This window comes from Podarcis melisellensis, assembly GCF_964234715.1.
Source record: "Podarcis melisellensis genome assembly, chromosome: 10".
NCBI classification, from domain to species: Eukaryota; Metazoa; Chordata; class Lepidosauria; order Squamata; family Lacertidae; genus Podarcis; species Podarcis melisellensis.
In genome coordinates this window covers 6,840,727-6,853,648 of record NC_138542.1, presented here as the reverse complement: position 1 = coordinate 6,853,648, position 12,922 = coordinate 6,840,727, and the positions used below count along the sequence as shown (strand labels likewise).

At 40.4% G+C, this 12,922-nt stretch overlaps 1 protein-coding gene across 2 annotated transcripts in view; it reads left to right on the top strand.

The window, feature by feature from the left end:
• ORC5 (origin recognition complex subunit 5) overlaps nt 1-12,685 on the top strand; it is a 68,216-nt gene extending 55,531 nt beyond the window's left edge. The window contains exons 14-15 of one of the 2 annotated variants that reach the window (XM_081927826.1): nt 7,362-7,474; nt 12,151-12,685. In XM_081927826.1, the coding sequence (XP_081783952.1) occupies nt 7,362-7,474; nt 12,151-12,196 (159 nt within the window). In that variant the 3' untranslated portion in view covers nt 12,197-12,685. Of the gene's footprint in view, nt 1-3,823; nt 6,063-7,361; nt 7,475-12,150 lie in introns of those variants that run through there. The other variant, XM_081927827.1, reaches the window with a different exon arrangement.
• The last annotated feature ends 237 nt before the right edge of the window (nt 12,686-12,922 follow it).

Genomic DNA, 12,922 nt, shown 5'->3' with positions numbered 1-12,922 from the left:
TCGCAAGACGGAAAACCCGCTAGACGAAAGGGTTTTCCGTTTTGGAGGTGCTTCGCAAAATGAATTTCCCTATGGGTTTGCTTCGCAAGACGAAAATGTCTTGTGAGTTCCTGCGGGGGTTTTTTCCTCCCCCCCTTTTTCTAAGCCGCTAAAAGCGCTAATCCGTCAATGGGCTTGCTTCGCAAGACGAAAAAACCGCTAGACGAAGAGACTCGCGGAACGGATTAATTTCGTCTTGTGAGGCACCACTGTATAGCAGGCATGTCCAACTCCCAAGATACTCAGGGTATAAAAAGATCAGCTGTGATCTACCCATTATCATTGCCAGGAGTTGTTGAGCGATCAACCTGAGGTATAGGATTGCAGCCTTGTATTTAAGTATTCAGGGGTTTGAATTACTAAGGACTCAAGACTCCAAGTAATCTTTAAGTGTTGCTTTACTGACAGATCTTAGCCTTTTATATAAGGTATTTTCTTACCTGTTCCATATTTCTTAATCTGTAGGACGCCTCACCAGTGATTGTGAGAAAAAACTATATATTTTAAAAACATCGTTTTGTTTTTAGAGAAACAGTCAGTACCACCCCCGCCCCAGCATAGGTTAGCTTTGCTGCTCACTACATAAGTGGATTTTTATGCCAACATAATTTGTGCAAGCATCATTGAATTTAATTCCAAGAGGCTAGTTCTGCACATTCTGTCTGAAATGTGTTTTCAAAATGACATCTGGTTTTCAAAGTGCTTTTTGCTACATATTAGTGGTTTTAACATCTGTATGAACTTAAGTACCAGCAGCAGTGGGTTTTGTACAAATGCAGCCAAAAGACTAATTTTGCACTGCTTTTTAAAGAGTAATAAAAGCTGAACATAGATGACACTGCAAACAGTTGAGAGTTTTAAGATAGTGCAGAATGACTGAAAACACTGAAGATGTGATATTCACTGTAGAGTATGTTTCAGTATGTCTTGGGGGCACAGAATCATGTTGTAATTAAGTCTAAAAAGATGTTTTTAACCTTTGGAATTAGACAAGTGCATAATATGACCGAGATACACCTAAGAAATTTTAAAACTTCAGGTTGAATCAACTGTTATTTCATGCTGGTACCATATTGTTCCCAATGGTGTTCAGTCTATGTCTTCCCCTGTGACATATGCTTTCATTCACTTCCTTTCATCAAACGGAGTTACGTGCTCTTTAGGCAACTGAAGTACAGTACATCTGATTTGCTTCTGCTTTCTGCATGTTTCATGTCTGTTCTGGGGTTTGTGGGCTGCTCCATAAGAGATCTTGTGAGAGTGATTTGCCTTAAATTGTTGGTCTTCAACTGGTGGGTCTCAGTCTGATCCAAAGTGTTGTGTCCTGATCCAAGGTGGGTTGCAACAGGAGCCCTACCACTGTGCACATACCGTATTTTTCGCTCTATAAGACGCACCAGACCACAAGACGCACCTAGTTTTTGGAGGAGGAAAACAAGAAAAAAAAAATCTGAATCTCAGAAGCCAGAACAGCAAGAGGGATCGCTGCACAGTGAAAGCAGCAATCCCTCTTGCTGTTCTGACTTCTGGGATACCTGCGCAGCCTGAATTCGCTCCATAAGACGCACACACATTTCCCCTTACTTTTTAGGAGGGAAAAAGTGAGTCTTATAGAGCAAAAAATACGGTATATGGTAAATGATTAAGAAATGAGTCCCCAAATGTATGTTTAGGTTAAAAGTGAGTTCTGGGTCTGAAAACGTTGGAGATATCTGCCTTAAATGACCACACAACTTTTCTGTTGTTTGTATTTTATTATAGAATATCAGACAGTTGCTCTGTGCTTGTAACTCTGTACCTTATTTATAGGTCTCCCAATGCCATTCTTCACTCAAGTTATGTATAGCTCTCCTGTCAGTCAGCCAGCTCCCTCTTCTCTTTTATCTTTTTGAAAAAAGCAATAATCTGTGATGTATTTATTTATTTTCCCAGGATTCAAATGTGGCAGATAAAGGAATGATCTATTAAAGAACTAAAACGATGTGTGAACATAAGAGAATGTAAAATCTAGAGCATAGGAGTTTTGTGATATCAACCCTGGTTCATGTCCATACTTTCGTTGTATCAGTATTTAACCGTGGCTGTATGCAGATTTCATGCCGAGCCATGGTTTAGAGCTGCTTGCCTCGATTTGTTTTTCCATCTGTTCAGCACCCAGCTTCACAACCCCACTCCTGTCTCTTGAGAATGAGCAAGTCATCTCTCTATAGTACAGTACCATCTTTCGTAACAGACCAACAGCAGTGACTGTGGTTTGTGCTTTGAGATATAACAGCAAACTACAGCCAGCACAAATAATTGTTTGATTTTCTTCTCTGGAAGCCCCTTGCAAAGTTTATGTGATGACTTAGGTCTGGTTTGGACAGTTTTTGCCCATTCTCAGTCTTCGTGCTGCTCATTCTGTCCTTCCTTCATACACTGTAATAAGCCAACAAATCTTCCATTAATCATAGTTTCTAGTTAGGTCAAAACTAGGAAACCATGGTTACTAGATGTGAACAAGCCAGGAGCTTAAACTACATTCTCTGTATTTTAATCAATGCATACCCAAATTTGTTTATCTGTATTTGTTTGTTAGATACGAAACCCGGCCTTCTCAGCTGTTCACTCTTTTTTGCTCGCCAAGTAATGTTGGATTTTCATGCTGGCAATGAACACGAAGCACCTCTGCCTATAATTTTTCTTCCACAGTGGTTATTTGACTGGATTACATTTCCAATTGAAAACTCAACAGCCATTTATTGTGCAAGCCAGTGCCTCTTCTTCCATTAGTAGTCCCAACACTATTTTCTTTCCCTCCTTAAGGCATGTTTCTCATACTTGCATTTCATGAATGAGAAATCTCTATATATTAAGTATATAATATTCTAGTTATTTGCTGCTTAAAGATTCTTTATTTTAAACATATATATATCTAAGGTTATACCATTTTAAAGCTATTTTCAAGTCTGTCCTTGTAGATAGATGTGTGTTATGGTATACAGTGACAATGAAATACTGTGAGTATAGTACATGACACAAAGGAAAAACAGCTCTGTAACAATTGAGACTTTGGGAGTTTATGTCCCCTACCAAGGGGCACAGTTAGTTTGACATTGCATTTATCATTTTCCTAATGTAGTGCAATGTTTTTTCTCTGAGCCAAGTCATTTCCTCTTGAATTTTGAGATAGATTTTCCCCCAGAGATTAGTTCCCCAATCTTCAGATGGGATTCCGATCTGCCCAACTTTGGGTGCAAGAAGCAGAGCTGAAGGAACATGGCTGCTGATAATACTGCATATTAATTTTATGCAGTATTTTCGCTACTGAGGGCATGTTCAATTGCTCATTCCAGGACTATATCCATAGTGACTTTGGGTTTGAACCTCAGCCTCACGTTTCTCCTTTTTCTTACCCTTCTCCCTTATTGTGGGTAGAATGTCACAGGTGAAGCTTGAGATTTTGTGTTGATTTGACAGCACATGATTATTTAATGCACCCTGAGCAGAATTCTTTGGGTAAGCTTGGACTATGATAAATCTTCAGCATGGTAAACAGATACGGCATTAATTGGGATGTGTTACTTTTTTCCTACCTTTCACAGAAGTTCCATCCATTACAGCAAATGATAAAGAAACCTACCAGTTTTGCTCAGAAGGGGAAAGACTGTTTTGCTTCATTAACATGGTGGGTGGGTGGTGTATGTGTGTTTGTGTGTGAGTGGGGGGGGAGAGGGAGAGGGAGAACGAACAGGGCGCGAGATACTTTTCATGTATGAATTATCTTGAGCTTTTATTACTCCAGAATTGCGTGAATCAAACCAGATGACTAGGGCTGCAGTTTACCCAGATAAGTAACCTTGTCTGTAAGCGATGGCCAAAGTCTTTGTATCTACTCTACCATGTTCTGCTTAAAACGTTAATCAGAAATTTCATATCCAGGTTTGACACCATTTCAGATTTATAGCCATAAGATTTAGGGAGCAATTTTACAATACTGACCTTCTGTTCCATTTTACTGCATTTGGAGAAAAGAAGAGGAAATTTGTCACAGTTCCCCCGCCCCCCATTGTTGTTAACAGAGTGGCTGGCACATTTGTAATGCAACAGCAAGGTCATTTTTGAATCTGCATTCTCCCTAATATTTAGATGGCTCCAACTCCAAGTCATCTAAGCTGGTGTGTTTGCTGGGAGCTTTTATGAGCCTCATGCCATTCCTGCTGTGGAATATGACCTATTTTCATCGGTAGTCGCGGAGTGTAAGAGGCCAGCTGCAAGCATACCCTGCAAAAATGATTAGCCAATAATGGTGCACTGGGTGTAAAAGAGCAGTTGTAATAACAGATTACTCCATTATGCTTCATCGTTGACTGAATAAGGGCCTGAGTGAATGAAGAGTAATTTTCCTCTTTAACGTTAGGGGTTCAAAATACCTTTTTTTTAATAGAAAAAGTAACCCTATGAAATTTAGGAGGCATACAAGAAAATTTCTGTAGTAAAAGTAATTTCTGAAAAGCAGTCTGGGCCCATTTCTGTCTGTTTTCCTTTTCTAAAGCACTAGGCATGCATCATTAGTTGTGTTCTGTGGACAATTATTTTGTAAACTTGTAGAGATTTGTTGCTGTAAATAAGCAAAATAATTTAAAATGTGAATATCCAGACTTCTAAGATTATATATAGCAAAAACCAGCAGAGTATAACACATTCCTACATTAGTAAAAGTATCTGAACAGTTTAATTGGTGAACAGTATAATGCACGCATACAATCACTTTGTGGAAACATCACTAAAATGTTGAGGTGACCAAGTTGAGGTGACCTTGTACCACCTGTGTGGTAATACTGCTGTTTCCAAGCCCTATAGAACAAGCCTGGAGGAAATTAGATATATTTATACTCTGTTGACCTTAGTGTTACTCAAATTAGCTGTCACTAACTTGTCCCATTTACTCTTAAATGCAGCTCACTTTTCTTGGATTGGATAAGTCACAATTTTATTTTAGGTTGCTGGTTCTCATACTAATCTGATCTTCCTGGTGGCCTTCCCCTCCCCATTTTAAAACGTTCATCTAGGTCAGTTGTCAGACTTCGTTGAGCATGCTCCACTATATGTAAATATGTTAATAGATAATCTGTAGCACTTTAATTAATTTTGTCTTTGTAACAATGCAATCTGCACACATTGAGAGAAAACTATATTTCAGAAATGGCAGTTAATACGATATTCGTGCAAGACGAACTGGAGTCAAGAACCATCAATGGGTTATTTTGAAGGAATTTTCTCTGATATTTGTGGATGTGAATCTAAAAGGGGGAGTAAGCAATAGTTTCCCCCCTTGCACGTTATCTAATTCACTTCCAAGATCCATCTCTCCAACAGATTTCAGAGGAACAGGGTGGGGACTGAAGGTCTACCAGCAAAGAGTGCATAAAAGAGACAAGTCCTCTGCACATTACGGATCTAACCAAACGGTCAAGTGCACTCAGATTCCTGGTGCCCACCTCCTTCACCTCAGACATACTTTTAAAGAGTGTAGCTGCAAAACATTTAACCACTTTAGGAACATACCTTATAAAGTAGGCACCAGGCACTCTTTTGATTTAGCTTCCGTTTATTGCCTCCAAACCATTAAAAAAGTTCTATAAAGTTCTGTTACAACCCACCCTGCGTCAGGGACTGGCTGGATGACAAGGAGTGGTGGGAAGTACCAGCTGAGGAAACCCCAGAAGAGGAAGGCTCAGAGCCGGAGGTTGGGGGTGGGACACTGTGGAAAGGTCAGGGGAGAAGCTTGGGAGGAGGTGCCAGATGCTGAAGGGGCAACAGCGTTTAGTGAGCAGGAAGAGCCTTCGACAGGGATGAAGCAGAGGATGGGGGTCAAAAGACTGCTGAGGAATCCAGGGAATCTCCCTCTCCTGCTATAACAAGCTCCCTCCCTTCCTGGTCTCCAAGAAGGTGCAGGTTAATGAGGAGAGCGGAACAGAGGTCAGATGTGGGCAGACACAGTTTGAGAAACATCCAGGTGAAGAGGAGTCTTAGAAAGGTTGGAAGACCTTCAGTCCTGGCAAGACCCACTGGGAAGTGTTGCTGAGTTGTATGCCGTTTCCTTGAATAAAAAAATTCACTGACAGTGGAGCTCTGCTTCTTCATGCTGAACTGCGTCTCATTCCAGCCCTGACGATTCGTGTGGGCTTAGTTTATCTCCTTAAAAGAAACCTCTTCTTTGATCCTAAATAATTTTCCATTAGCTGAATGAATGACTGGTTTAAAATGAGAAATTTCAAACATAATTTTAGGAATAGATAATGGGGGTTCTTCTCAAACTAAGCGAAAGGGACCCTGACAATATATTTGAATACTTGGCATTATTGACATTTCTCATTTTGGCAGTTTAGATTACAGTTTGAAGGAATACAAAAATGGTAAGAAGATACTGCCAAAAGAAGAAAAATAATATAAAGAAATTGGCAATCTTTTATCGAACGTGGAAAAGCAAATTTCTCACTTAACTGTAAAAAATAAAACAAGTTGTACTTTAACATGTCTAAATGTGCTTCATTTCTGTTTTCTACAAAAGAAATACGCTCAAAACAAAACAAAAGATAGGAGACATAGGATGCTTGCACCTGAAAACAAAACTTATAGCTGCTATACTGTAGCTGTAAGTTCTTAAACAGAATTTTCTGATATCTTACTAAATTATTACACTTACCAAGTCATTTCTCCATGCCAGCTAATAGGACAAATAGTTTTGATTGGACATGATGCCTCTGTCTTGGTGTGACTTTGCCTTCATCACACTTCCTCAACCTCGGCCCTCCAGATGTTTTGAGACTACAATTCCCATCATCCCTGACCACTGGTCCTGCTAGCTAGGGATCATAGGAGTTGTAGGCCAAAAACATCTGGCGGGCCGATGTTGAGGAAGTCTGGCCTACATCTTATAACTAGGGGAACAGGTAATAACAGGCTGCGGGAGAGGCAGCTTGGAGTACAGTGCTGGTTTGTGCCACAGCCAGGGCAATGGCACTCTTGCCAACAAAATCCTCCTTGTGGCATCCAAGCCATAGGATGCCCACAATGCTAGAGCAATTAGGCCTCTAGAATTTTAACTCCTTGGGGTTTTATTCAATTCTGTGTTTTATTGTTTGTTTCAGTTAATTGAGTTTTACATTTGCTGACCATCTTTGTCTCTCCAGTCTTAAAACTTGGTTTAGACCTGAGCAGGTGCTTTGCTGTGTAAAACCAGCTAGCCAGTCGGAAAGGTATGTTGTTAATGTGGTGATGGCTGCCCTGATTAACGTAAAGCCAATTAATGTTTCTCCCCCCCCCCTTTCTTTTTCTAGATCACTTCTCTTGTGACGCTACAGCTCCTCTCATTAGTAGGCCACGATGACCAGCTCAATGGACCAAGATACAAATGCAGTGTTTCTCTAGATTTTATCAGATCCATTTCGAGGTAAGCTGCGTTCACGGCCTTCTTATGCTACTTGAACAAATTCTCAAAATGGAAATAGATACATATTTCCCAGCCATTCACAGGAAAGTGCATCTTAGGATGGCTGAGAGTGAATGAAAACCGGCTGCAAAATAAGTAAATGAAAGTGATTGTAATTCTAGCAGTAAAGTGAAGTGTAAACATGCACCATTTGGGTGACCTTCCAGGCAAAATACAGCTCAGTAGCTGTGCCTGACATGTGCTTGGCAAAACAACAAGCAGGCCAAAGTTGTATTCCCCTCCTTAGCTCCATGACATGGCTGCCGGAATACATTTAGCTTGGTGGGGCACAAGGTGTGCACACCTGCCATAGGCCAGTGACCTTGTTGTATTGCTGTAGGACTGCAACCCCCACCATGCCGTCTGGGGCTGGGGGAAGTTCTGAGTCCCAACAATATTTGGAGGGCCCCAGATTCCTCATCCTTGCTCTGCAGGATCTATTCATGATTTATATTGAGTTTGCTCATTTGTTTGCATTTACACAGAGCACTGCGGTTGTAGCTGATACTTTCTGTCCGGGGTGATAACCTGGAGCCCAACAATTTCTAGAGGTCACAATATCTAGTTAGCCACCTTGCTTTATGGAATGTCATAAAATAATAAGGCAGGGCCGTGTCTGAAGGACATGGTAGTGTAAATTAGGTAAGGGGAATGACAGACAGAGGAAGTGAGCAGGAGAAGTAAAGGAATGAAAGTCAGCAAATGAAGTTTACATTTCTTAAGCTTCATTTCACTTACAGATACAAGCAAATGAAGCATCTTTTCAAGAGAGATAGGTATCAAAAGGATCCCCTGCCACCACCCTTGTTTGAGACAAACCACGGCCCGTATTCATACAACACAACAAGACATAGCATGGCTAGTTTGAACTGTGCAAGCACGAAAGTGGCAGGAGATAGACGCTGTGAAATCATTTAGGACAAACTGGCTTACCATGATGTTCAAATGAGGATGTAGGTTTTGCAGTGATGGCAGCTATCCTTTACTTTTATTTATAAACTTAGCTTTCATTTGGAGCGAATACCTCTTTCCTCTGCGTCTGCTAATATTGTTCATACTGTACAAAGCTTAGGAAATGTTTAGGCAGAATGTTGTTTTCCTAGCCCTTTGCTTATTTGTTGCCTGCCACAAATTATTAGCCCTTCCGCTTCATTCAAAATTAGCTTAGCTAAGAATGAGAAATTGTACATAGAAAAATCACCCGATTTATATTAGTTCAGGGTTCACCATTGGAAACCCTTTAAATGTAGACTTGACTTTGAAGAAAATAAAAGAGCAAGATTTGCATAATGTTCAATCAGAATGCTTGAATATCTACTTTCCAATATGTTTTTATTACTTCGAGAATTCATTTTTTAAAATCAAAATCCCAAAGGATTTCAGAAACAATGTTTAAATGTCTTATCCCAAATTTAAATTACCCACAAATTGTATTTATACTGCATCTCTTGGGTACTTCAAGAGGTACTTCATTAAGTAGGGATATCCTTGGATTGTCCTTAGTCTATGGTTGGATTTTGTTTCCTGTTTTGGAAGCAAGAGATTAAAACCATTTTGAATCACATCTTGTAAATATGTAACAGTGGTTTTCTTTTTGCAATAGCAAAGCAGAGTGAAGTAGAAAGGCCGTCCTGTTTGGACTGAGGGAAAGGTAGTGGAGGGTAGAAAGGGTTAAAAAAAGGAGCAATGATCTGTTTATGGGAAATCATCTTATACTGAAATTACTAGTGAAGTTTCTATATCATTGACTGTTTTCTCTTTCTCTTAGCAATGGTCGAGGATGATGGTCTAACCACATGGGAGGGCGATAGGTTTCTCCACTGTGCCATAGAGGCTTTCTATTATTTTACCTCCTAACATACCCTTCATTCTGCTGTACCAGTTCTTTGGGAACAGAAGAACTGTTTTCTCCTCCAGTAGCTTACAGTGGTGCCCCGCAAGACGAACGCCTCGCAAGACGGAAAACCCGCTAGACGAAAGGGTTTTCCGTTTTGGAGGTGCTTCACAAAATGAATTTCCTATGGGCTTGCTTCGCAAGATGAAAATGTCTTGCGAGTTCCTGCGGGTTTTCCCCCCTTCCCCTCCCTTTTTCCCAAGCCGCTAGGCCGCTTAACAGCTGATCCGCTAAGCCGCTTAACAGCTGATCTGCTAAGCCGCTTATCAGCTGAACAGCTAAGCCGCTTATCAGCTGATCCGCTAAGCCGCTTAACAGCTGATCCGCTAAGCCACTTATCAGCTGATCCGCTAAGCCGCTTGACAGCTGATCCGCTAAGCCGCTTAACAGCTGATCCGCTAAGCCACTTATCAGCTGATCCGCTAAGCCGCTTAACAGCTGATCCGCTAAGCCGCTTATCAGCTGATCCGCTAAGCCGCTTAACAGCTGATCCGCCAAGCCGCTTATCAGCTGATCCACTAAGCCCGCTAAGCCGCTAATGGGCTTGCTTCGCAAGACGAAAAAACCGCAAGACGAAGAGACTCGCGGAACGGATTCTTTTCGTCTTGCGAGGCACCACTGTATACTTTTCACTGTCTGTGGATGGGTCAGTCCTGATTAAGTGCAGCTATACTCTCCACTGATGTAAATTGGAAAGTGTACGACTGCTTTGTAGTAGATCCTTTAAGGCTATGTCCTGATTCAAAACAGTGTGACTACATGGAGATTTGTTTTTCTTTCATTTTTTTAATGATCTTCTGGGTTCTTAATCTTCAAAAATGAGTAGCTTTTGACTTGGTGGCGAAGTTCAGTGGGGAGTTGCTTCTCTTATACAGTTAGGTTTCTCCTACACTAGTGCAAGTGGCTAGCATATGAAATATCAGTTAATTGGACAAAACATCTTACGGAGTCATTACTGGTGCTAGTTAGGCCAAATGATTGATTGTGGTGTTTGTGTAGCAAGCTTAACCTTTGCCAGGGAATATAGTTTTAAGCCTCTGTAATGAAGGTCTAACATGTTAACCATGAGATGACATTTATCTTTAAAATGTATAATGTGCTAATTAAGTGCATATCTTTTAAGTATTGTCATAGGCTAGATAATATTTGACACTTCCATGTGCTCTGTATCATACTTCCTTAGAGATGATGAATAAAGGCATGGATTTGAAAATTGTGTATGAGCTAGACCCAACTCCCTTGGCAAATAAGAGATCCAATTAGTCTTTAGAATTCCAATTTCAGTTACTTTATGCAAAACGCATTATTTCTAAAATTGTTTCATTTTTGTCATACCTTGTAATTTTTCTCATTTTTATATAAAAGGAAATCTCAGTGCAAGAATGTTAATACAATACATCAGAATGTATTTGGAAAGGAGGAAAAATGAATTCTGTGTTTTACTCCCTTGGCGTATAATTCTTTATTCTAACAAAGCACAAAAATACATTCAAATCTTCTGTCCTATTGAGTATTCTTGGATTGTTCAAGTTTAGTTAAAAAGCATGGGTCAACTACTGTCAAGAAAGAAAGAATGCAGACTGCAAATTAGTACAGATGAAGGAGTTATGCCATACATAATGCTGAAACAGGTGGTTTGGACGAATAACAGAATGCTCAATAGCAGACAAGATTGCCGCTTTGCATTTCCAAACAGTGTGCCATGTTTACTAGAGTTGGTTTTTAATTTTTTAAAAAAACCCTCTCTTTTATTCTTGAGCTAAATTTGTTTTACAGCTTCAGTGCTGAGAATGAGCAACTTTAAATGTTTGATAGTCTTTGAAAGCTGTGTAACGAGACGACTCAGGTGCATTCATTCATTCATTCATCTGGGCCAATGGTGTAGCAGCTGGGGCAAGTATCTGCTGTAAACCACCGAAACAACATACAGTCAAACCTCGGATGTCGAATGTAATCCGTTCTAGGAGCCCATTCAGCTTCCGAAAAATTCGACAACCAAGGCGCAGCTTCCGATTGGTTGCAAGAGCTTCATGCGCTCAAGCGGAAGCCTCATCAGACGTTCGGCTTTCGAAAAACATTTAAAAACTGGAGCATTTTGACTGTTTATGATCTGGATGCATCACATAGAGGCTCAGATGCACAGAACCCTAATTGGTGCATTCTTTCCCCCTTCCTCCTTTCTCTCTCCCTCCACCCTCAAAGCATACAATCAGGATTTGGCACATAGAGGCCTACATGTGGAGCATCTCCATCACAAGATGTATTGTCTATGGGGTGGAGAGTTGGATGATGGTGATTACAGATAATAAGAAAGATCATCAAAAAAACAGAAAATACAATAAAAGCAAGTAAACATTAATAGAGTTAAAACTATGTACATATATAAAATCTGTTTAAACATAGAAGTGGTTACAATAAAAGCAGCACAGCAGCAGCTGTTCATTAAAAGCAGTCAGTTCCCAAAAAATTGTTGGGACAAGAAGGTCTTCACTTGCCGGTGGAATGACGGCAAGCAACCAGTTCCTCCACTGTAGAAAAAGCAAGGCTTGAAGGAAAGTCTGTGAGCCTCGACCTCAGTGTTCCAACCTTTAATATTTTAGAACTAGGCCTTGTTACATTCAGAATTCAAACTTTGCAATCTTACTACCATGGAGTTCTCAGTTCAGAGGTGCACCAAGTGACTTGGCCATTCCCAAAGAGGAGTAGAGATTTAAGTAAACTGACATACTATGTTGTTTTACAGGACTGTGAACTTTGACATCATCAAGTACTTGTATGACTTCCTGTGAAGACCATCTGGACACTGGGATGACAACTAAGGCAATTGGTGTTCCTCTATCTACTTTAGCCATCCAGCGAGAGGAGACTTTGGGCTCTATTGGATTTGTCCAAAACAGGTGCTGGCTCAGCATGGGATCTGATGAAAACACTAGTTGGTCTGGATGGATCTGAGCTGAGGACTATTTACCCAAGACCCTGGAGTATTTGGAAAGAACGTGTTAATTATAAACAGCAGGGACCAAGCACAATCTGTTCTGCTCTTAATGATGTTATCTTAACGCTGAAATTGCCTGAAACCCATTTTACTAAGGAGTGCATTTTGTGCTATGATGAAGGTCTCCCCCTGTGCTTTGAACATGGCAGCAGCCTTGTTTGTGTGCCCAGTCCTTTCACTTCCTCTCCATGGGAACCTTTTGCATTGGTCTGCCAAAACAGCTCGGTCCTAAGGCCACCTTTTAAGAAATTGGAATAGAAAATACAATAAACTTAAAAACCAAGCTGCTTATCTTTCATTCCTAGATCCTGTCTAGTTATTTGTAGATTCACTATTAGAACAGATTTGTAAATACCATCTATTTTTTCACTAACCACCCAGTTCTTACTGTTGCTTGTTCCAATTACATTCAGACAAGAGTGCACTTTGGCAAATTGCTCCCTTCTCTAAAGATACACTGTCATGTAATATTGGAAAGAATAATAAGCTTATCTAGCCTGGAGAAGAGAGGTAGGAACTC